A 26,207-nucleotide genomic window follows, 5' to 3' on the forward strand; every position below is an offset into this window, starting at 1 on the left:
TTATAGGATCTAGCTCCTTATGGACTTTGGTTTCTAATAAAACACTTACAAATAGAATTATTTTAGGCAATTACCTGACAACAAAGAAGATGCACTAGGTAGCAGTTACTCATGTTAAAAACACCTTCAAACAAAAAAAAAGATCTTTACTCAAAAAGAAGGTGCAGGGTAGGGGGAAAAACTACAAATCTTTTTAGGTGAACACTTTTTATAAATATACCTCAACAAAGAATGGGCCCTGAATACTTCAATTATTCTGTTAATACAGTTAGCCTTGTGATATCCCTATTTTTTTTAAAGTATATACATACTACAGTATTGAAGATAATTGCTTTAATTCCTTGTCTTTTTTAAGATTTCAGTTTTCTTGGAAATAGACAAGATCTAGAATTTTAAAACATGTACTGGTTTACAAGCTTTTATAGAGCACCTTCTATAACCAAATACTGTTAATTAAAGAGAAGCAGAAATTAATACACTATCATCCCTCCCCTCAGAAGATTGAAAAGTCAGTTAGCAAGTATTTACTGAGCACCTACCACGTGCCAGGCAGTGTGTGTGGCACCAGAGAAAAAGTGGTGAACCAAACAGACCAGTTTCTACCCTTGTGGCTCTTACAGAGACTACTCTAGTGAGAAGGGAGACATTAACAGTTATAGATAATTAGGTAAGTAATTAGCAGTGTGCAAATTATTTAGAAGAATCTGATGCTGAGGGGGGCAAAACCCAGAAGCAGCTAAGCCAGCCAGCCTTTTTAAAAGGTAATTTTAAACTAATATGTGAATCACAGTTAGGACCCGGTATAGGAGGTGGGGAGGTGGGTTCCTGGGAGAGGCGACCCAGGTAGGGTGGGCATGGGACCTGAGAAGGGAGGAGCTCAGAATGTTCATCAGGGATGAGCAAAAACTGAGCGTGGCTCAAAGTGAGGCAGGAGAGGGGAGTGGGTGTCAGATCACGGAGCATTCATGTCTTGCTAAGAAGTTTAAAATGCAGGTGGAGAGGCAAATACAGAAATGACATGGGTGTGGGATACACCAGGTGGGAGGAAGGTCACTAAGAAGGGGACTCAAGAAGGGTCCCCAAAGCAGGGTTCCAAAAGTGCCGGGAGGGAGGGGGAGTGAGATCAGAGGGCACCCCTGAGATCGTTAGCACTTCCACTGTATACTCTATTTATAGCAACTACCTTGTGATAATTAAGTACCTAAGGCTTACAGGGTGAGCTGAGAGATGACCGTGGTCCCACTGTAAGTAACAGAAAACAATCTCAAAGTCGCGCTCCAGTACACAGCCGGTCAGTAGCAGGTCAGTAACTATGACTCTTGCGTCTCTCCCTGAAGGCCAGTGTCACAGATCTGCCAATCCTTGTAGTATAGTGTCATGCTGCCCTGAAATTATATGGCACATTTCTAGAGCTCCCATGATCCTAAAAGTTGATGTTTAATAAGACCTTAATACTTGGCTTTATGGTTAAAAAAAAAAAAAGGCCCCCAAAGAGAATATTCTTTTTTCGTTCCTGAAGATACTCAATTAATAACTATGGACCGTAAATAAATGTTAGTGATCACTTCTTGTTGGCGTTTCTGTCTTCTGCAGTTTCTGACTCGCGACAGGTGCTCGGTAAATGTTTGTCCAAGTGACTGAACTGAGCTCAGTTCTAGTTTCAAATCTCACCCAGCTCTAGAGGAGCCAACTCAGGGCAAAGCCTGCCCAAATAGGGCACAGGAAGGCTCGGGTTTAGATTCCAAGCATTTCTAATTTTGAGCTATTTCTTGGGTCTCCGTTGCAGCCATGATTCTTATCCAAAGTCACTAGCAGAATCTGTTAGATCTTTTCTGGTTAAAAAGGAAATGATCAGACAGGTCTCAGATACCCTGAAACATGTTCCTGAAAACTACATCAGGAAGCAGAGCTGTGAAAACAGGGTGCTTTGGATCCGTTTATCCTCCATCAGAAATGTACAGTAGCCTGTTCCACCACCAGAGGGCTCCCTTATGTAAGACAACGCTGATTTTATTTCAGTCAATGAGATGTCAATTTTTTTTTTTAAACAAGAAGAGTCCCCCGTGAATCTTTGTTCTGGAAACTTTCTAATACCCCTGCTTTTGCAGTCAGATCAGCACTCCCTCATGGTTTCTGCACTAAAACTTACAAATCTACTGGTATCTCTCCTCTCCTTCCTGATCAGTTCCTGCCTCTTTCTGCCATAATTCCCACGCAGGACCTGAACACCTGCCCTGGAGGCTGCACTGCTGAAGCCCCCACCCCAGAACACCACTGCAGTACGGCCCCATTTCTCAGCTCCTTTTCCCTGCAAAACGCCTCCAGAGACTTGTCGCATTTTCAGTCGCTGCTTTCTCACCTCTCATCACTTTCCAAGCCACTCCAAGCTGTGTCTCCCTCACCCTTCCAGACTGGAACACTCATCCAGCCATCAGAGATGTCTCCATTGTCAGGTTTGATCAGACATTTCTATCCCTTCTTACCCAACTGCTCAGCAGCGAACAGCTTTTTTGGGTAAGACTCTCCCTTCTCGGCCTCCGGAAACTACCCCTCCTGGTTCCCCCGGGTCCCCAGCCTGTCGAGCTGCTTCCTTTCCCCTCCTGCTGCCACCGAGGGGAGTCACATTGTTCTCGCCCACAATCTCTCCAAAGGTGATCCTATTCAGTCCATGAATTTCAACACAGTGGGGCACTGGGGCCTCCCAGATCTGTTTCCTTGGGCCCAGGTCCATCCTCAGCATTCCTGGCTCTTCCCTTCAGTGGCCTGCTAGGCCTTTCCACACTGGAATGGAAATGGACCAGCCACCAAACAGGAATGACTGCATCTTCCCAACCCAGCCCAGGTCTTCCTGAGTCTTCCCCACCTCCTGACACAGTACTGCAAGCCAGACTCACCCGTTCCTTCTTTTCCACCAACAATCCATCAGCAGGTCCATTCCCAAAATGATATTAATCAAGGGCCCATCTCCCTCTAAATCAGTTTCTTTTCTCCTATCAGCCTCCTTTGTCCTAGTCTTGCCTTCATGGAATCCATTCTTTATTTACACAAAGAGATTTTTTTAACACATGAGTCATGTGTCACCTCAAGTTCTCCCCAAGGCTTCCACTGGACCCAGAATAAACCCAAGTTCCTTCCCCTGCCCCCAAAGTGCTGTATCATCTGAGTGCTGCCAGCTTTTCCCCACCTCACCCCGCTCTCCCCCAAACCCATTCAACTCCGAATGGGCAGCCTTCTGTTCTGTTTCTCAGTGAGCCAATGTCTTTCCCACCTCTTCCTGAAACACCTTTCCCCAGCTCTTCACATAACCGTCTCCTTCTCATCTTTCCCATGTTAGCTCCAATGTCAGGGGTTCCAATGTCAGGGGTTCCCGCCCCACCCCTACCCCCAACAGTCATACTCCAGTTCATGTCCCTGTTTTCACAGTAGCATCTTGTTCTCTCTCCACTGGAACATGAGCTCCTGGAGGGCAGGGGCCTTGTCTGTCTTGTTCAATGCTGTATCTCCAATGCCTGGGACAGTAAGTACCTGGCACATACTAGGTACTTAATATATATTACTGAGTGGGTAGATGAAACGAATGAATGAATCAACAGAAGCAACAGATGAATGCTCATGCTACCCATGGGTCCTAGAATGCTTCCCCTTCTGCAGGGAGACCTGCTGCTCATTCCTTAAGGACCAGCTGACTCGCCTCCTCTATAAAGGGTTAAAACAAAACATTTAATCCACTTAGATCTCCAAATCCTCTGGGTTACTGTTCTAGCACTGCCAGTCTCCTCGGCTTCTCTTAGACACATCAGTACCTTCCTCCTCAAAATCAGCAGAGACGTGCAGTCCGAGAGCCTTGATTTCCCCATAAGTTTATTTCAACTTATTGAACACTTGTGGCTAAACCTCTCCATCCGCTTGGCCTTCTGTTTTCTATCCTGTCCATTTCTAAACCCTTTCCTCAATTTCCTTTTTTCCTCTCCTCAGTTACTGACTACAGGAGTGGATCACTGTTGGCTCCCTGGAGCTGAAATCTGCATGGCTGTCTAAAAGGTGTATAGAAAAGTACATTATGCATCAGTCTCTTTGCTGACAATCCAGTCCCAACCTTTTCTCTCTTCTTGCCCACGCCTCCTTCCCAAACACGCTTCTGGGAAATGAAGACTACGCTTCCTTCAGGAGACTTCCTCATCTTCCTCAGACGAGCCAAGTGGCCCGCTTACTCCATTCAGGGAGCTGTAGACAACCACCCCCACGGACAGGAGAAGGTCACCGCTTCCTCTTGTTGGACTAAAGCTGCATCTGGTTAGATACATGGTGGCTTAAAAATTGATCCCCCTTTAGATTAATTTGAACTAAAAAGTTTTCTTTTTAAAGTGGGTTTTGAGGAGAAAGGGCTGCTTGCAGGCACATCATATACCACCCCCCCATCTGTCTAGATCTTTCTCCTAAGCTCCAGAGTCAAATATCCAGTTGCCTACTAGATAAATCAGCTCAGATGTTCACCAGGAATCCCACCCTCAGCTCATGATTCTCTGCTTCCATGTCCTTGTCCTCTCCTAACCTCTTTCTCAGTTTAAGTCACCACCACCCACCCAGCTGTCAAGGCAAAAGGCCAGAAGCTGACGCTAATTCCTTCTGTTTTTTATTGTCTCCCATGCTGATCTATTAGCGAGTCCTATCGGTTCCACCACCAACATACATCTAGATTTTGTCCACTTCTTTCTGCTTTTACCCCTCGGGAACAAGTCGTCACCCTCTCTATCCAGACATGGGCAGTGGCCTCGTGACCAGTCTCCTTGCCCCTTTTGAGCTCCTAGCCTGCTCTACCTAGCAGCCAGAATGATCTTTTCAAAACACAAATCAGATCATTTAGGAAACTATAAAATTCTACATCTTATAAAAACTTGTAAAATGGGGGTGCAGAATTGTTTTAATAAAATTTAGCATTTACTGAAGGTGTAGCTTTGGTGGGGGAGGGTGGTATTTTTGGAGTCACACTCATCATCTTGATATGTGGCTGCCAGGCATTTATTGAGCAGACATGACAGAGGAGAGGGTCTAGAAAAGTCCCTGGTGACAGGCTAAGCCAGCAAAGAGCACTGTGATCATACTTCACTGATGCCCTTTATTCAGAGATTCAGACACTGAGCATGACCTGTTTATAGCCTAGTTCCCAGTAAACATTTCATTTTCTCTACTGACCTGGAAGGTACCTGGATTGTTTCAAATAGTACTGTTTAGCTGTCGAAGCAGTTGACAATTCAGAATCAGATTTTAGGGAAGTAACAGCAGGAAAGCTCTTGTTTTCCCCTGTTGAGTGGTTGGAGCCTGCGGGTACTGACTCCGGAAGCCTTGAAAGTCAACAGAAAGTAGCATCACTGAGGGAGGAGCAAGAAGGTGACGGCGACTCTGCGCCAGCCGCCCAGCCGCCCAGCCGCCCAGCCGCTGCACAGCTTTCCAAACCAGCCAGTCGTCTTCATCAGAGTCCTTCTGATGACTTCTGCTCGAGTAGACACTGGGCAGGGCGCAGAATCATTCCTAATCCTGGACGGTACGTGGCAGGAAGCTGTACACCTAAGCGGCACATTGCCTGTGCAGAGTATGTTTCCATCTTCCCTGCAACTGCTACCACTGTGGATTTACGGCGTGGGAAGATGGCTGGTTAAAAGGGGAGGGAATCACAGCTACCTCCACCTGTCTGCCACAGCAGCGTGTCACCAGGGAGGTTGTTGGGGACACAGTTTGGGCTGGGCTGAGAGAAAGGAAGTGGGGAAAGACATGCTAGGTAAGTTTCCAGACAAAATTTCCAATTCGCCTAATGTGACATACAAAGAAAAGACATGTGTTGCGATGTGCCTGTTCCCAGTATGCAGGGCCGACTTGGGCCTGGCTGGGCACCTACCTGGCTGGTGCCCAGCCAGGTGGCTGCCCCTCAGTGCCTGCCTCCCGCAGCCCTGTGTCTGTGTGGAAAAGAGGACTTCCAGCGTCCGGTTTGCTCTGTCTGCTTCCTGAGGCCATCTGACCGGGCAGCAGCCCTCGCTGCCTGGAGGACGGGGCTGTGATGGTTTTGCTGCCTGTGCTGTGCGCTGCCCTTCACTGCGACCTTCCCCTCCATGTCCAACTGGGTCTCTTCCTGGGCGGAAGCCTGGTGACACTGCTGGTCTTGCCACCTGTCTGACTCCATGCCTCCGTGGTTACCTCCGGGAAATCCCTACTGAGACAGCCGAGCCCCTGGGAGACGGACACTGATGTGGCTGGCCCTTCGAACCACTGGCCACCGCTTTCGGGTGGCTCTCGACACAGGAAGACCCATTCATTAGGAACAGCCCCCCCCCCTTCTGGCTTGTTTCCCTTTCCCTCGGGCTGTAGTTACACCTGCTTCCCAACACAGGCTAAAACACCTATTTCTAAATGTGAGGTTTTCCCCTGAAGAGAAATACATTTAGGACATGGAACCCCAGAAGGCCAGTGGAGTTGAGGTCCGGTCTTCTGATTGCTTGCTGGGTTAGCACCTCAACGGCTGTTACATCCTCAGGCCGTATAGGACTTAAAGTGGCTGAGAGGTGAGACTTCCCGGCGTAAAGTGTGAGGTGGGTTAAGCAGGTTTATTCTGTGTGTTCTTGGGCTTGTGTATTTTAGGGAAGAGTACCTGTGGAGCTTGAGGACCTGGAAGCTGACTAAGCATGAATCACCCCATAGAGTCTTCATGTTCCTTCAGAGGGATGCGTACTGAGAAGTGAGGACTTCCCACTGTGCAGTGCCAAGCAGCTATGAGATACCCTCCCCTGACTCCTGCCACATCTTTTCTCCCTATTCCTCTTTTATTCCAAAGAGGCAGGGTGGGGAGGAAGATATTTTTCCAAAATAGTCACCAGAATTGAACCCATCTTACCTCAAAGTTGAATAATTCACTCATGATAATTCAACTTAAAAGGGACTGCTAGAGAGACTAAGCTTCCAGGAAAAGTTCAGAAAATGGGCAAAAAAGTTGCAAACAGCAAGCAAATAAATAATGAAATCTGAACACCACCCCCAGAGGAAACCATTACCTTGGTAAACTGTGCTTCGCTTTTTGCAGAAAGGCATGTGGATTTCGAGTGGTTATAATGGTGATCATAATTCAACAGGACACACTGAAAATTTAACTAGGACCCCTCCCTCCACACACACTCAGCCACGGATACTGAGAATCATTACTGTGAGAAGTCAAGAGTCTTACTTTTTCAGAGGTAAGCACAGAAATTTGGGTTTTGTGGAAGAAAACAATATTAAAGCTACTTACTATCTTTTAAATTCTACATTCATTTATACTTAATGAGTAACATAAAGTTGATGCATGATAAAAATACATATTTTCCCAAGAAACATGAAATCTTACCGAAATGGAGAATTTTTCCTCTTTTCTTTGACAATACCCATGCTTGGCTTCTTAGAATGGGAGGCTCCGAAATCACAGTCCTCAAACTCTTCCCAGCTGTCTCCGGACTTGAACACAGTCTGACCCCAACGCCGCCTAGCACTTTTATGGGCCAGGCTGCCATTTGGCTTCTGTGTTGGGAAACCAGTCATCATCTTCAATCAGGTGCTGAATGCCTTTTGTGTGTAAGCTATTTATTATATTTGATACTAAGAGTCCCCATTCTCAAGGAGCTTTCTATAGAATCAAGGCAATGACATACATACTTATTTAAAAGTATGAATAAAAATAGGTAGCACATGCTAAAAATATGATAGGAATTTAGAGAGGAGAGAACTCGTGAACTTGGGGTGGGGAGACTTGAATACTTAGGCTCAGAATTGACTCTTCACTGATGTGTAATTTGGAAAACTGCCATGTGTGCTGTGTGTGTCTCTTTGGGCAAATGACTTGACTTTTCAAAGCCTTAGTTTCCTCCTCCTTAAATGGGGATGTACAGTATTTATCTTAGGGGTTTTTTTTTTTTCTTTGGATTTGATGGTAAAATACATCAAAAGTTTTTAGGATAGGTATAGCACAGGGGACTATATTCAGTTTCTTGCAATTGCATATAATGGAAAAGAATCTGAAAAGAAAATGTATCTGTATCTGTATAAAATATGTATCTGAATCACCTTGCTGTACACCTGAAACTAACACTGTCCATCAACTATACTTTAGTAAAAAAATAAAAAAGTACTCCTGAGCCATGCTCTAAGACAGTGGTCAGAAAAATTAAATAAACTCTTTTAAACTGGAAAAAAAAACTTCTAGGATAGGGCCCAGCACACAAGCGTTACTAAAGGTTAGGCATTATTATTATTGCTGCTGTTGTTATCACTATTACTCTAGAGTTTGGAAGAGGAAATGAAGTATGACTTTTTAATAGGAAGGTGCCGGAGTGTGCTCCAGGAAGAAGGGGGAGACTCGGTTTACTGAAGCAGATGCTCTGTGCTGGGTGGAGGACAGACTGTAAAGATGCGACGTGATGAAGGGCCTTCAGTGCCTGCCTAAGAAACTAGAGCCATCCTGGGGGCGGAAGCACACTGGGTGTTTTTGAGCTTAAAGAGTGATGTGATTAAGGTTGTATTCGAGGAAGGTCGGGCTCTTCAGATAGGAGGCCTTTGCAGTTACGGTGGCATGGAGTGAGAAGGGCGGCAGGTTCACAGTGGTTGGAATGCTCAGGAAAGAAGACGTCTGCTGTTACCAAGGAATAAAAGGTCTGGACTCTGTGTCTGTCTGAGCAGAGGTCAAAGGAGAGTGTGGCCGGCGCTGCTGGTTGCCCATCAGTGGCCCCACTCCCCTCCTCCTTGCTAAGATTCTGTTCAGCCGTGTGCCCAGCTTAAACACCTCAAACGCCAGCCTCCCCTGCAGCTCTGTGGAGCCACGGGACATGATCTAGCCAGCATTCTCAGGGATGCCTAGAAACGAAATCCTAGCTGAGCCAACCATCACATTGAGAATGTCGTGATGGGCTACTTACGGTTGGCATGTTCTTGACGATACTTGGAAATAGTGTTTGTGGCTGTTTCTGTTGACTCTGCTGCTTCGGTGCTTGCTGGACACTCGTGTTCTGTGGCGGCTGGATGGCCTGCAGTGGCTGGTGGCTGTTTTTTGGTTGGGGCTGCCCGACAGTCTGATCATTTATGTCTGGCAGAGGCTTGGCTTCTAGGTCAGCTACAGATGGTTTTGATTCTAGTGGTTGCACATGCTTACTTAAAGACTGTTTCGATTCCAGATGATGGGAGGAAGGGCCTAATACTTGACCAACTTGAAAATATGGGTGTTTCAGTGCCTACAAAAAATGGAAATAACCAGTGGAAAACAGGTTCACCTAACTTTAATGCACATAAACTGCTGTCTGGCATTGGGCTAGACACATATTATTAGCCCAATAAGTCAAGATAAGCTTCAGAGATTTAGAAAGCACCCAGTTTTCCCCTTATGTGATGACTTTAAAAAGATAACCAGGAAAAAATGATTTGAGAAATAAATTTCATTTAAAAAATTAAAAAGTACATTAGTAGAAAGAATGTAAAACTCACTTGTAATTTTAACATCCAGTCAAAGCAACTCTTGATAAACCTCTGGTTAAGAATAGACTTATCTTTAAAGGAAAATATCTCTGATACTGTAAAATGTCAAATTAAGAAACAAACAGAAAAACCCAACCATCCCAGGAAGATTTGTCTTACCTGGCTTGCTGTTGGCCGTTTCTTTGGATCCCAACTCAACATTTCAGTCATAAGCTGAATAGCTTCATTACTGGCATTGGGAATAAGAGTTTTTAAGTTTATAGGAACACACTGGGGAAAGCGGAAATTCATAGAGGACGCAAGCTGGTACCCTTCTGGCCAGTCACTCTGTTTAAGGAATAGAAAAGTGGAGAAGGAGGGGGGAGAAAGCAATAAGAAAACTGTGTTTAGCAATGACTTTAAAACATAGTGTAATATAAAAACCACTTGTGCACAAAAATCTTAATGTTGGCTCATAAATAAATGTGAGTGTGAAATCCCAGATCACACACACAGTTCAGTGCTGCAAGCAGCATGGAAAGAACAGTGAGCTAAGAATTAGGGGGAAAATGGAGAAAACACTTTTACAAATTGCAGAATATTAAACTCTTTTCTGTTTTTTGGATCTTGATGATTATCATGCTACCCAGGTGACTGAACAAATAAGGACAAACGATTTACAAAGAGACTGATTATTACCAAGAGCCTCATTGTATGTTATACATTGCGTCTCATGTTAAAAACTGCACATAGCTGGGAAATGACAGTCATGTTACAAGTTTTAATAGGTATGTTTACTTGTCTAATGTTATCTACAAGGCACATACTAGTTTAATTAAGGTGTAATTATATACGCTTAAACTTAGTAAATCAGTACATCTCAGAAAGTGAAGTCTAGCTGAGTGCAATAGTTAATTGAAAAGTACTCAGTTCAAGAAATTAGAGTTTGTGATATGCAGATACTAACTACTATATATAAAATAGATGAGCAAGTTTATACTGTATAGCACATGGAACTGCTTTCAATATCTTACAGTAATCTATAATGAAAAAGAATATGAAAAGGAATGTATGTATGTATACGTATGACTGAAACATTATGCTGTGCACCAGAAATTGACACAACATTGTAAACTGACTATACTTCAATTTAAAGAAAAGAAAAATACATATATTGAAAAAATGAAATATCTGCAGCAGAGGTATATCTAAAAGGAAACAAGAAATGGTTAAGAGAAAATAAAGTCCAGGACACCTGGCATTAATGAGCTGATCCCAGTGGATATTGACAGAGCAAGTAGGAAAGAGTCTGAGAGAGGATGTCTCTGTAGTCATCAGCCCAAAGTTAAATATACAGAATTCTAAATATAGGGAATTTTCACTTCAGTTCCTAAAGAAGGGCAAGCACCTTTTTTCCTACAGTCTGGTGGAATTCTAGCTTCTTGCAGTCCTATCCCACCTCAGTTAAAAAAAATACAGGCTATAAGAAAATTAACTATTAATGCATAAGCCTTTTTGAAAATAAAAATACCAGCCAGCTGGCTGGCCAAAAGTTATAAATAATCAAAAGTTATAACAACTTAAGGACCAGAGTACTTACTTTTTTGGGAGTCCCTAAAACTTGGCAGATCTTAAAGATTTCATCAACCTCACTTGTCCCTGGGAAAAGTGGTCTTAACGTATATAGTTCAGCCATTATACTCCCAACAGCCCACACGTCAATTGGAGAGCTATAAACGGAAGATCTTAGTAAAACTTCAGGAGCACGATACCTATGAAAATAGAACACAAAACAAAACAGACTATTTTGATTGTAGTTTCAGAGATGGAGTGGCAGTGGGATCTTACTCTGTTTGATCATGCATTTCAGTCAAGGACCAGGTACGAAGTGCTTTCTGTGTATCAGGCTTCTGCACAATGTGTTGGGTTGATGTTGGATACAGCACATTTTTTTCTAATCACAGTTAGCAGAGCTCGAGACAAATAAAAATAAAATGTCCAGGTGGCCTCAGACAGGAACTTAAATATAACGGTCTATAGCATATTAAGAAAAAGGGAGCAAGCAAGCTCTGAATGGAAGCAGATACATTCCGAATGTGAATAGCTGTGTAATTTTACAGAGCATTACATCCTGATATATTCATATGAAGGACAGAACACAAAAGATTAACAAAGATGACTCCTGAGTACTGGGCTTTTTTCCTAATTTTTGCTTATCAGTTTGAAAGTGCTGATTCCTCAACTGACTCAGTTCCCTTAATTGACAATATTTTTAATTGAGAAAAATACTCTGTAAGGCAAAGGTAGCTCGTGGAGGATGTTCTCAGTTACTCTTTTTCATGTTGAAATCTGAAATGTTTTTCAGTATTGTCTTCTGGCTTCCATTCAGAGTGTCTTTCTTTGACAGCTTAGAGGTAGGGTTCACATGATACACATCACATCCATTTAAGAGCATACAATTCAGTGGTGTTAAGTGTATTCACAGAGGTGTGCACCCATCATCACGGTCAACTTTACAATGTTTTCATTACCCCCCAAAGAAACCCCACACCTCTCTGCTCTCCCTGTGCCTCCAGCACGTCTAATCTACTCTCTGTACATTTGCCTGTTCTGTCACTTCGTATCATTGGAACCATATGCTGTCTGGTCCTTTGCGACAAGCTTCTTTCACTTAGCATGTTTTCAAGGTTCATCCATGTTGTAGCAGGTATCAGTACTTCATTCTTTTTATTACCATTGCATGACTATACCACATTTTGCTTATCCATTCATCAGCTGCTGGACACTTGGGTTGTTTCCACATTTCGGCTATTGTAGATAGGTTGTTATGAATGTTCACGTAAAAGTTTCTGTGCAAACGTATGTTTTCATTTCTCTTGGGTATATACCTCGGTGTGCAGTTTGCTGGATCACACAGTAACTATATGTTTAACCACTGAGGAACTGCCAGTCAGTCTGTTTTGTGCCATTTCACACTGCCACCAACAGTGTGTGAGGGCTCCCATTCCTCTACGTCCTGGCCAACACTTGTTACTATGTTTTGACAAATATTTTTATGAGACAAAACTGTTTTTACTGTTTTGCCAAATTTAGATGCTGAAGGCAAGTGTTCTCAATTTCATTCCACTGCAGCATAGACTTAAACTTACCCAGTTGAAAATAGAAGCTCCTTCAAAAGATTCTTCCCTGCTAGAGATTTTCCAATTCTAATTATACATTTAAAAAAAAAATAGTAGTACACTTTGAGTTTTTATCATTTAATGTGTTCACTTCCTCCTTTGCTCTTGCCAGCATAAATATCATTATCTTCCTATTTGCAGACTTCTTGCAGTTTGCTATAGACTTCAAAAGCTTGGGGGTTTTGGTGCGCTATTTATCAGAAATTCTGATTGAAGATTTCCAAGTGATTTGAAACAAAATGCAACCAAAATATTAAGGGATTGTTTACAAAAAGAGCAAGATACCACTGTAAATCATTTAAGTCAATTTACAAAGTAATTTTTCAAAGGCTCAAGCAATTCTAAACTTCAAAGGACAGCACAGCACATACAGCCACACTGAAGTGTTTTTTGTAGTCAACATCAATGTCATCATAAAAACTTTGTAGTTCAGTTACCCGCTGTGTGCGTGTACGTGTAATCTGTAAATTGACAACTACAACTTGTTATTTTGATTGGTAGAATACAAATTCAGCTGCATATTTGGATGCAGTTACAAAACAGATACACATCTTAACCAATCCAAATACCTTTCTGCTTTCTAGCTTTCTTAATTTAGTTAGAATACTGTTTTTATGATGCCAGGCTTCACTAAAATTGGTACTTGTATTATCACTGCAAAAAGAATTTTATTTTCAATGCTGAAATTTTTACCTGAAATTAACTAGCATTCACAGTACTGTCAGACTTTTCACTTTTCAAAGAGCGAACTCCCGAAAGCTTCACTTTGATTCTATTAAGTGTGATGCAAAAAATCAAACTATTATTTGAAATAAGGTAACTGATTTTTCTCTTTGAAGCCAACTTAAAGACACTCATTTAAAACTATCATTGTTAAATTGTGAATTCTTCCTCCACGAAAGAAGCCTGTACAATACCTGAAACTAGCATAATATTAAACTAATGTCAGTTGTATCTCAACTAAAAAAAGGAAGCCTATCCATATACATTTGCAGGCAGTCACTTTACTTTTCATATCTGCATAAGAGAATTTGGTATAAAAAAAAGTGAAACAGAATGAATTAGAATATTCATTTCATCTAAGTGACCAGTGATAATGAATACCTCATAGAGTAATGTGAAAACTCATCTCTGTCGCTGCCTTTCCTCGTGGCCGTCTCTGGCACAGTCTTCTTGGAATAGCTGCTGACTTTTGAAATGGATGCTGGTGCTGCTTCAGCAGCTTTGTGTGTTCTGGTTTTCACCAGGTCAGTGACTTCCAGCCCCAGGGGCGATGGCAAATGCCAGTGAACATTTTATGTTAGCTCTTCAGCACCTTCTCTTGAGAAACAGATACTTAATTTTCCACTAAGCATGCACTTCTGTTTTTTGGAGGTCATTGTTGTTAAAAAAAAAGAGTTCATTGCAAGCCCCCTTTTTTTTTTTTAATGCATTATCAAACGTATTGGTTTCCTTGGGCTGCTGTCACATAGTGCCACAAACTGTATGTTTAAGTCAGAAGCTTACTGTCTCACAGTACTGGAGGCTGGACATCTGAAAGCAGGGTGAAGGTAGGGCCAGCTCTCTCCGAAGGCTCTCCGGGAGGATCTGTTCCCTGACTTCTCTTAGCTTCTGGCGTTGTGGGCGATCCTTGGCTTGCAGGTAGGTGCACCACTGCAGCCTCTGTCCCCGTCATAACACAACATTCTCCCCAAGTGTCTTCTCATGTCTTCCCCCTGTGTATCCGCCTCTGAGTTTCTTCTCTTATAAGGACACTAGTCATCTGGGAGTGTGGCCCACCCTAGTGACCTCATCTTTACTTTTCTCCATAGTAATGTACCACCATATGATATTCAAATATTCTTGTTTTTATTGGAGTATAATATACACACAGAAAAATGCATAAGACCGAGGAGCACAGCTTGCTGAATTTTCACAAATAGAAGGTACCCATGGACCCAGCACCCAGGTCAAGAAACCGCATGTTACCAGCATCCCAGATGGCCCTCTCCTGCACCCTTCCAGCCACTGCTGCCCCCACCCCCACCACATAACTGCTGTCCTGACTTTCAACAGCACAGATCAGCTCTATTTTTGCACTTTATGTAATGGAATCACATAATATGTGTTCTTTTTCTGTTTAGCCCCTTGTTCTTTTTTTTTTCAGTTTTATTAGGTAAAATTGTTAGTTTGACTACACATATACAATAGATTGCATGTAAATACATATATACAATATGCTGCACATATTTTTTAAATTTACATATATATACTGTTCATTGTTTCTAGAATAGTTTAGAGCTTTAGCTTTTCAAACTTACATAGTTATCAAAGGATAGCCTCTTGTTCTTGACATTGTATCTGTGAGATTCATTCATACTGTTTACGCAGTTGTAGGTCTTTCATTCTCATTGCTGTAAAGCAGTCCACTGGGTGAATATATTGTGCCCTGGGTGATGGATATCTGGGTAGTTTGCAATCTGGGACTATTACATGTGTCTTTTTGTTGATAACTCACGATATTTTTAATTTATGTATTGGCTGTCATGGAAGCAGCACGAGGCAGAGATTTTTTCTGTTTCCTTCACTTCTTTGTTCCTAGTGCCAAAAATAGTATCCAGCAGATAATAGGTGTTCAGTAAATATTTGTTAAATGGATGGATGGATGAATGACATCTTTTTCCCTTCTTTTATTTCCTTTATCAGAATAGTCATGACCCAGTCTTTCTCTTTCCAAAGAATGCAAAATTCAGTTCTAAATTTTGTTTTAAATACTCAGTGTGGAACCTCCAGAAAGATATGTAACAACCCACTGTAGGAAAACTTCAGTCTGCCTCTGGACAACTGCATAAAGCTACTTACCATCTGGTAGATACATAGTCAGTATACGGTGGCTGTGACCTTAATTCTCTTGCAAGTCCAAAATCTGCAATTTTCACGAGTTCTGGGCCCATACAAAGCAAGTTTTCTGGTTTCATATCCCTATGAAAAAAACCTTGGTAATATAGAGAGGAAAAACAATAAATCATCATGTTTAGACATATTTGATTAATTAACAAAATACGACCGAGCCTTTCTGTTCTAACTAGGAATGTGAACTTAAAGAAAAAAATAAACCATATTCATTGTCTACAAAGTGATGGGAGGCAGGGCTTTCAAAATAATTTGTCAAGGAAATTCATACAGTATATATGGTCATTAAAAAAACTATCTACATGTGTATTTCTTTCTCTCTCTCTTTTTTTTTTTGATAATCATTTTGTTTTTATTTTGCCGGAATTACCAGCACAAACTTTTTTCTTCTTTTTTTGCTGGGGTTGGGGGGTACTCATTTGCAATTACAGCTGTGTATCCACATGTATTTCTATTTGTGGATCCAGTAAGCTCAGGCACTGAGTTAGACACTGCCACGTTATTATCCCCATTAATTTGAGCAACAGCCTTTAGGAGGTATTATGATCACGAGTGTCTGAGGCCTGTAGAGACACAGTTGAATGAAAGCCCGAGGAAGGCTGCGTACAGGCGGAGGTCAGAGCAGCCAGTCCTACCACTGCTCTGTCAACGCTGCAGTTTAACACGCGACTCCCTGAGAGTAATCACTTATTTTAGAAGTCCATTAAACCCAAGTGGAACGCCACACATTTGAATCAATTCCTTCATTTAAAATTGTTTTATTTAACAGCTCATTTCTCCCCTGGTAGCCACTTTATAGAAAAACCCAATAATGACAATGCTTGTTTACCAAGTAAACGTATAAAATAAATGGCTAGTTATGGAAGCTACAAGGCAGCCTGCTGAAAAGAAGGCAGAAAGCCCTCCTTGCAGACGTGAGGGGGTTGTCAAGCGCATGAGTTGTACACAGACAGCTTGTGTCCTAGTGACCTTGCTGGGCGGAGCATTGAGAGCGGGCCTGGTCATCAGCTGTAAGAGGTCATCGCGAGAGGGTTTTTCATGTCGCTCTGGGCCAGGAGGACTTCCTAAGCCTACACTTTTTTAATCCCTTCAAAGCCAGTGTGGGCTCTCTGTGGCATCTACAGCAGTTCTGGACTCCCTTTATCTTGTATTCCTTACTCCAAATAGCTCCTGTGATCCATTTCACTTACTTCCAAGAGATACACACTGCACTTTCATAATATGAAGACAGGAATGGAGAGCACATGTGATGGTAAAGTGACATTAATCCATGAAACCTTAGAGAATGAAACCACAGTTGAGGTTTTCCCTATCTTCACTAATATAAATATATTTTTAACTTGATCCTATTTTAACTAAAATATTAGTCCAATATTTTGACAGTTACTATTTTTAAAATACCTATTTTCTCACAGGATTACATCTGAGATGTTTATTAACTATGGCAAAAATAATTTAGCTTTTTTAAAAGTGTCTGTTGTTCTTGGAGTCTGGTTTCTAAATCACTATGTAGACAATTTTACAGCCGAGTCTAGATTACTCATACGTTATTTACTTTCAGCAACAATTTTTAAATCCCAAGCTAATTTCTTTCTTCAGTCCTAATGCTCTGAAGTTCCTGAAGTTATATCTGAGGAATCTAAACCACTTTTATTCCTAGCCTAAAAAATATCAATGAAACACAAAGGTCTTTCCAAAAATCAAAGAATTCACGAGGCTTTTGATTTTCCACATCACACTTGCTTCCATTAGCATAAATTAATGCAGGCAAATATCAAGTTACCATGCTGACCGGAGTTTAAAAATGGGTTGAGGGTCAGGAACCCATTTGGAACAATTAAAGTAGCATATATCCTTTATTTTCTGTGTAATTAATAAATGACTGACTTTTGCGAATGGACTGTAGTATATTATCATGGGTTTTAGCTTTTAAAGACCTTAATAGTTTATATAAGACAAAAAAAGCTGAGGATTCAGGAATGCTCTTACAATGGTCATATGGAATTCTACATAACATTTTTAGAAAGTAAATTATTTCCTATAGCAGTTAAGAGAGAAGGGAGAAAAGAAAATATAAAACAGAGGAGGAAACATCAAAGGAGACTGATGATGGTGATTTTTGAATGCCTGTGCTCAGAATGCAGCAACAGAACGGCATAAACTTCTCTGATTTAATATCTAAACATCTAGTGATTCTAAACAGTCTTTAAAATTTTTCATAATAATCATACTAACTTTTCAGACAAGTTATTTTGGTTTGATGTGCAAAAAATTATAAATTAAGATTATATAAATAAGAAATTCATAAAAATAAGCACTTGATTTAATTTTCAAAGTACAGAAACGACTAAATGTAAATACTAAGGAAAACTAGGAAATACCACAGCATGTGTGCTTTCAACGATTTAGATGTTAGTAACTGGTAGATCCAAGCACGACAGACTGGAGCATTTCAGTCTTTTCCAAATGAGGGGTCTTATTTATTTATTTTTCATTTCCGTGTAAAATTAGGGGGAATGAGATTGCAGGGTGGGTTTATGATGACTGAGACTCAAGGCTGATGATCAGTCTTAAAAAAAATTCCGCTACAGAGGAATATAGTTATAGATTATTGAAATTCTATTTTATATAGAATTGTAGAAATTGTAAATTTTTAAAATAAAAATGTCAGTGAGTAGGCACATACTCCAAACTTGTAGTTATCCACTGTAATATTATTTAACAGTTTATATACAATCCCTATGCATGACCTTGACAATAAAGAGGCAGGGAACAGACACCTACCATGTTTATGGATAAATGCCAGCCCTTGCAATATTTGGTACATAATATTTCTGATGACTGACTCAGGGAACAACTTGTTTCTGTTAAGAAATGAACAAATAAATAGTCACATCACTCTGTTAACCAACTGACTAACCAACCAACACAAACAAGAAGGCAGGTGTTCCTCCTTCCCTGGAGCCCCATTGGCCTCATAATACTTGCTAAAGGCATGATTTATAGTTTATAAAAATATTAAAGGTTATAAATTTAAAATGTGAAAATTAGAATATTTTTAATACTTGGTAAAAACTCAAATCCAATACTAAATGTCCTGCACAAATATTCAGTAGCTAAATTCTAAAGTGTCCCAAAAGGAGCAAAGTAAATTGGAAAACTGATAGCCATCACATAAGCCAAGTGTATTTAAATCTGTATTCTGTAGGCTTTAAGAGTTTTAGAGGCATAACTGCTTTAGTTCTAGACTGCATATTGGTACTGTCCAATAGAAACTTAAGAGCCACAAATGAGAGCCACTTATGTATTTAAATTTTTTCCAGTAGCTGCATTAAGAAAAGCAAATAAAACAGGTGAAATTAATTTTCTTTAACATAATATATACCAAATACTGTTTCAACATGTAATTAATATAAAAAATTATTAATGAATTCACATTCCTTTTTTGTATCAAGTTTTCAAAATCTGGTATACAATTTATTTTACATTTACAGCACAGCTCAACCCAGACTAGCCACATTTTAAGAGCTCAATAGCCACATGTGACCAGTAGCTACTGTACTGGACAGTGCAGTTTTATATGGCAATTATAAAAAGCCTAAAGTAAGATCTTAATTACTGCCAAATAAAGGCTGAAAAATGTTAATCACTAGCATACCACAAATTAATGTGATCAACACCTTAATTCTTTGACCCTGAAATCATGCTGTGTTTTGAAAGTAATTGTTTCAAGCATTTAAACTTTATCATAATTTCAACATTTTCTAACGTCTTTATTTCAGCATGATTGACTGGATTACCTTACAGTGTTCTCAACATATGGAAAATGGCCTGTTTTTCAACATTATACTGTTAACTGTATTAGATACTTATATAATGTTCTAAAATGTCCCACCAAATAGGCTAGAAACAAACAATAGAGAAAGATAAACACTGATCTTTAAACAAATTTGAAAATAGTATTGATCATGATCAAAACATTTTAAAAACTCACTTTCATAAACTATAAAATAAATTTTAAAAGAGAAAAATATTTTTATCCTTGCCAACAATTTAAATTTGTAAAAAGAATGCTATATACTGAAGGTACAGTTACAGTATCAGTGAAGGTTTTGTATATTGGTCTTCAGTTGAAATGGAAAAGAAGTTTACTTGAATAAAAAATATTTGTAAATTAATCTTGATCCTTAAAAACTCGAAATACTGAAAAAGTATTTCAGTAAGTTAAGCTGCCAAAAACAAAGTGTAAAAACACCACTTAACCTCAGAATGCCCTTTATCACGTACAGTTGTTAATGGTTTAATTTATACTTTTGACATTGAATAATATTCTAAACAATGTCACTTTTATTTCCATTTAATTTAGATATCCAGAATTGAATCATGAAATTCCAAAGTTGATTCTTTTTAGTGTTCATTTGGAATTGCATTAAGTGCGACTGCACTTCCACCAACAGGTTTATGTATATTTTTAAAATCAGATGAATTTCTTTTTCTTCGACAACTATATTTCAACATTATCATGCCTATTTTTATCATTTTGTATATTTTACAGAGCCATAAGTTATCAGAAGCCAAAAAGATTACCCATAATCACACCACCTGGTAAAGGTTTTGATTTTTCAGTATTCTAATCCAGTCCTAATCCATTTGTGTGTATAACTTTTATAGTAGGTATCAATGTTACATAAATATAATTTTGGTTTCTGTTTTTTGTCCACTTGTAAGGATTTTCATAATCTTCATAATGAGCACTTTTAATGGCTACAAAATAATTACATCAGCATTATACACTATGATTCCCAACCTACTTTTTTTTTTTAATTGAAGTATAGTCAGTTTACAATGTTGTGTCAGTTTCTGGTGTACAGCATAATAGTTCAGTCATGCGTATACATACATACATTCATTTTCATATTCTGATAGTTATTTCTTTTAAATAGTTCAAAGAGATAAGTGAAGCTTGGTACAGTCATTTAATAGAACATGCTAGCTCTGGTAACTATGAAGATTATGTACCAGCATTTAAAAAAAGCCTGTAATGAACAAATTAAATTAAAAAATATATCACCACTAAAATTACAACGACATAAAAAGCATGCATGCCGTTATACACAGGAGCTAGAAGGAACTTTGGAAAAATAAACAGTGATTTGAGAGGTAGAAATTTTCTTCACTTTTAGTTTAACTGCTATTATTGTCTTAATGATAACAGCCTCCTGGAACATAACAGGCATTCAATAAGTATTTTTTGAAAGAAGGAAAAATATGATTAAAATTTACTCACCATCCTTAGAAACTGAGTGAGTGTGTGTGTGTGTGTGTGTGTGTGTGTGTTGTGTGTATGAAAGAAATACAGAGAGAAATCAACATCATTCTATTGGGATATTCATTTCTAAAGTATTCTGGATCTTTTGCTGAACAACTCTGGCTTTAAAAGCAGGTAAAATGGACACTAATTCCCCAGATGTGACCAGCAGCTACCACCAAAATATTATCCTCTCCAAGCTCATGGCAGATGACTGAAGCTCTCCTTCGTTAGAGATTCTGTTCACATGTTTAAAAATTAAAATGAGAATTTCCCTGGGATTGGCTAACACATTTTTATCATTCACTTAAGCATTCTAATGAACGAGTTTATTAGGTCCTTTCTTGGAAACTCCTTCTCTTGCCCCCATTCTCTTTAACCTTTCACAAGATGCTTGGGAGAGCAAGGAAGAGAATTTCCTCAATTTTGCCCAGGGTCAGCTTTATTACTGAGTATTAAACTGCAGATAGACTTTCGTTTCAAAAAGTATAGATAGTGTGTTTATATGAAATATTTATCTTGACTTTTAAGAGATTACAACAGAAAAATGATGGTTCTTCAATGTTAGATATTATCCTTTGATAAAGATAATTTAAAGCTACCTCTTGGAGTGATAAATCTGTATAATGTAAAGTGTGACATATAGACAGGACCAAGGGGTTTATGGAGGAGATAATAAGGAAAAAATCAGTTTTCATAAAATAAAGACATACCTGTCTTTCATTAATTGATAGAGGTTTTCTTTCATATATTCAAATATAAAATAAAGGTGGTCGTTTTCTCTGATAACTTCTTTCAGTTTAATCACATTGGCATGATTAAGCTTCTTCAGAGACTGCAGTGGGCCAAATAAGCAGTAAAATTCTTAAAAGTTACAGAAGTTGGCAAAAGCTCATGAATGCTAGGTGTGACAAATACCTTAAGTAATTTTCCATTTCCTCTAAATGTATTAATGAATTGTTTTAATACCTCTAATATCTTACATGTCTAAAAACATCTTAGACCATCTATTTAAAGCATGCAGTAATTGTTTTAAGTAATGAATGTAAGTGCAAAATTAAACTGGGTCAGCAGTAGCTACCAAACATTCAATCTGTCACTTTTTTTTTTCTTGGTCATTAAATAGGTTTAACTTTTTTCTGACTTAACCATGTGAAATTCCGTGCAAAGTCACCAAAAATGTACCCAAGTTATACAGCATAAAATATAATGAAGTTGTACACAGTAATTATTTCCTTTGATAGTATAAATTTAAATGCTTTTTTAAAAGTGAGAGTATATTTTCAAATATGAGGATATAGTTATTTTCTGTTCTCCACTGACATGAGAAATGAGAAGTTACTTTAGGAAGATAGAGGGGAAAAAAAAGAAATATAATTATCTTTGGACTGCTTCCCACAGAGAACAGAACAGTCTCCTTGGCCACGGTCCTCAGAGACGAGAGATGTGAGGTGGACCTAAAGCCCTCTCAGGTTCTCATCTCTAGGGTTTTACCTTAACTTCTCTCAAGTTCATGCACTCATCCCAAGAATAGAACTTTCTCTTCATTCTGAAATTTAAAACAAGAAAAGTTTAGTGTCTTGAGGACTAAGGATTTGAAGACACACATTACACCACTGGGCTTTCTTACTCTGTTGTTCGTTCACCTTGGGCCAGCGATCCCTCCCTTCCTGCCTCCTGAAAAGGAGGTCACCTCGCTTCTGCACATTTCACGGCCGTTGGTGCAGGTTCATGGCTGTCACACCTTGGACAAATTACCTAACGGCCCCTCTGTGCCGCACATTCCTAAGCTATAGAGTAGCTACTATTTACTGCACCAGGAAAGTTTAATGTCAACTGCTCAGTTCAGCAGTCTGATACATACTTCATGTTCTTATTTTCATCTGTGTCTGCGGTCGGCTGCAGTAAGATGTAAGGGGCATCACTGCAGTTACTTCTAAAACACCCTTCGTGAATCAGAATTTCACTTATCCTCACTCAGTGCTGGAAATTTATGAAGGAGCCTGAAGAAATTGAGGGCCTACTGACTTATCAAAAGATACTTTTCAGTACTATAGATTTATAAATGTTTTGCTAAAATGATAAAGGTAAATCTAGCACAGCGGTCAATTTTTAAATGAACGTTCAATAAAATAGAAGTCAAATACAATGTAAAAGTATTTTAATAAACATCCAGAACTGTGCACCTAATCTCTGTGATTCTTAGTAACTATAGAATTTTTAATCTAATTTTTTAGAGGCTAGATAATCAAGTTCTTTTCCAAAATTTTAGTACAAATGGAAACTTTTATTCTTCTTGAAAATCTCTACTAGCTGCATCCACATAGACTAATATGCTGCTTTCTTTTCACAACCGCTACTACTCACCAATACTACCCTAAGGTGATGCGCGTATCTACAGGCAACAAATACAGACATTTCCTTACAAAACATGATCCCAGTGTCTTAGACCAATTTAAAGAAATTAATTTAATTGGAAGAAATTAAACCAGTTTGTTAAAATTCTTTGGAGATTCCCTGCCACCTTCTCTTTCATTTATTCATTCATCCAGCGCCTACTCTGTGCCAGGGCAATGAAATCAGAGACGGTGACCATGGCACTTCCCATCTGACAGGAAACAGACCTTAGAAGGTTAACACAAAACAGTACAAGTTAACTATAAGGACCAGGAGATAAGGGCGTCTTTTAAACCACTGAATGGCCAGGCCTCAGGCCTTTGTGATGAGGCAGTATTTCTGCAATTGAGAATGGAGAATAAGGGGTCTAACATCTGTGATTTTCAGGTAAAGTTTATTCCTTTGCATCAGGCTTGAGAGAAATAGCCTTCTGCGTGATTCTCGTAGGCGACATGAGGTCAAAAATTATCCTAAGATTCTGTCTTGTCTAGAACCTTAAGGAGTAATGGCCGTAGTGACCATTCATATTGATAATCTTGTTGGTAGCTTGGCTTCACAGTTCCTTAACTCCAAAAAGGTGTTGCCCTCTATCCTACTGTAGTCCCCCATAATTACCATGATACTTGGGGAATGGTTCTACTCTCTAAGACTTTAGACTCTCACCACATTCTCCTTTCCTTCCACCATCGTTACTACTGCATTTGCTGTTTACATACACTTGTTCAGCTCTTGGCTTTGCCTCCTCATCCAAGAGCCTCATGTCCCTTCTCTGCCCCGTTAATAATCAACACTCTAGCCATCTCCTCTTCTTCGAGCTCCTCAGCCCCAGTCCAGCCTTCACATGCTCTCTCCTGCCTCCAGGCCTTCATACATATTTAACCTACAGCCTGGAACATTCTTCCCCCTCCTCTTTTTCTTGATAATTTTTTTCTCATTCTTAGGGTCTCATTTTCTATGAGAAGCCTTCCATACTTCTCCAGCATCCTCCATCACAGGACTTAATCATATTTTGTGCTGTAACTTTTCTAATTTGTTGGTCTCTTATAACTCATCTATCTCATCCCCATTTTGTCCTGAGCAACCAAGTGGAGTGGCTTAACAATTATGTGTTGAGTGAATTTTTAAACTTCAGGCCTTCCACACTGCCCCTCCTCTCCTCATTCATTTCTGCTCTGTCCTTACACTCAAGGCAGGAATGCCGTCTGGCACACAGTGAATACTGAATGTGGCAGACGCTATGAGTTGACTGTCCAAGGGCCACTCTTCTCTTCTTCAACATAGCTCGGTTTGAACACAGAGATACAGAATGCCACGCTAAGAACTCAGTTTCGCAGCTTCCCTATAGCTAGGTGTGCCACGTGACACACTCCTGGCCAGTGAGAAGTAACCAGCAGTCCTCCGGATAGGGGCGTAGGAAAGCTTTTGCTTTCCTAATTAAAAGAGAGTCCAGTAACTGACTGCTTCAGCAGTCCCTCCTTTCTTCTTGCCTGGAGCTCATCCTCAAGGCCTGGAGCCGCTGCAGGTATTTTTTAAAGACAGAAGAACCGAAGTCCACGATAACAGCAGTAAGACAGGCACGAGCCCCGGCCTGCCTGCCTCAAAACTTTTTATTATGTCAGACAGTAAATCCCCATTTAATTTACTTTTTGTTAGCTTTTTAGTTTCATACACCAAAAGCATTCCTAAGTTATACACGTATGCCCTCTTCTCAGCCCTCAATCTGTTTGACTTCTTACAGTATTTGACCTCTCTCTTCTCTCAGGGTTTTACCTAGCTCTGTGCAGGTGAGGCCCAGTTCCCCATTTTATGAAATTGAAGACTAAAACAAATGCGTGATCTTGCCACCCGGAAGGAATAATGAACATTTTGTTATATAAAACAAAACAATGATAATAACCTTAAATGAGACCATGAGACACAACTCTTATTCTCATCTTCTTACCCCTCCCCAGAAGCCACATAAAATTCATGAATTTTATGTAAATCTTTCCAGTCTTTTAAAGATATTTTTACGTATAAATTTATGTGTAGTGAAGTATTTATTTGTGTGAATTTATATAATCATTTAACCTATAAATAAGGATGATTTCATCTCATTTTGGCAAATACTTGTACCTCATTTATTATTTTTTTTTTCTCTCATTGCATTAGATAGGGTTTCCAGTGCAGTCTTGATCAATAAGGGATTTGGCAGGCATTCTGGTCTTAAAACCAGTCTTATGGGAAGTACTATAATAGTTCACTTTATCAGGTCAGGGTAATTTCTTTTTATTCCTACTTTTCGTTTCAGTTCTTGTACATTGAACATTTACCTATTTGATAATAATGGCAATTAGACAATATTTTGTAAAAGTATTTCCTTATATACATAATGTTCTCTATCCTGATGTAAAGTTTTTAACATTTGATAAACATTTGTTAAAGCATTTAAAGTTTAGAGTGTCATCATTTGGTTGAGTGTGGTAACCAGTTTCCAGGACTTGTTCTGCTGGAAGCCAACTGCCGTGTCATGACAGTCAAGCAACCATCTGTAGAGGCCCATGTGAAAAGAAGTTGAGGCCTCTTTTTGTTCTTATAAAAGGAGGAAATTTAGGCACAGAAATATGCATTGAGGGAAGTTGATACAGGAGAGGTATAGAGGAAAAAATGGCCATCTACAGATAATCCAAGGAGAAAGGCCTAGAATAGATCCTCTCCTCACAGCCCTCAGAAAGAACCAACCTTCCTGACACCTTGATTTTAGACTTATAGCCTCCAGAATTATGTCAGTAAATCTCTGTGGTTTAAGCCGCCCACTCTGGCTTAAACTTTGTTACAGAACCTAGTATTTGCCAAAGTGTGTTCCCCCCAAATGAATATGTTGACGTCATAACCTCCTAGTACCTCAGAGTGTGACTGTATTTGGAGATAGACTTTAAAGAGGTAATTAAGGTTAAATGAAGTCTTTAGGGCAGGTCCTAATCCGATAG

At 39.6% G+C, this 26,207-nt stretch overlaps 1 protein-coding gene across 1 annotated transcript in view; it reads right to left on the minus strand.

Moving 5' to 3' along the window:
• Positions 1-26,207, minus strand: part of MAK (male germ cell associated kinase) — a 43,953-nt gene that overhangs the window by 11,132 nt on the left and 6,614 nt on the right. The window contains exons 3-11 of the mRNA XM_010995044.3: positions 22,336-22,390; positions 21,555-21,676; positions 18,318-18,397; positions 15,483-15,615; positions 11,063-11,234; positions 9,643-9,810; positions 8,931-9,242; positions 7,370-7,539; positions 5,194-5,342 (exon numbers count right to left, since the gene is read on the minus strand). Of these exons, the coding sequence (XP_010993346.1) occupies positions 5,194-5,342; positions 7,370-7,539; positions 8,931-9,242; positions 9,643-9,810; positions 11,063-11,234; positions 15,483-15,615; positions 18,318-18,397; positions 21,555-21,676; positions 22,336-22,390 (1,361 nt within the window). The remainder of the gene's footprint in view (positions 1-5,193; positions 5,343-7,369; positions 7,540-8,930; positions 9,243-9,642; positions 9,811-11,062; positions 11,235-15,482; positions 15,616-18,317; positions 18,398-21,554; positions 21,677-22,335; positions 22,391-26,207) is intronic.

This window comes from Camelus dromedarius, chromosome 19 (assembly GCF_036321535.1).
Source record: "Camelus dromedarius isolate mCamDro1 chromosome 19, mCamDro1.pat, whole genome shotgun sequence".
Classification (NCBI taxonomy): Eukaryota; Metazoa; Chordata; class Mammalia; order Artiodactyla; family Camelidae; genus Camelus; species Camelus dromedarius.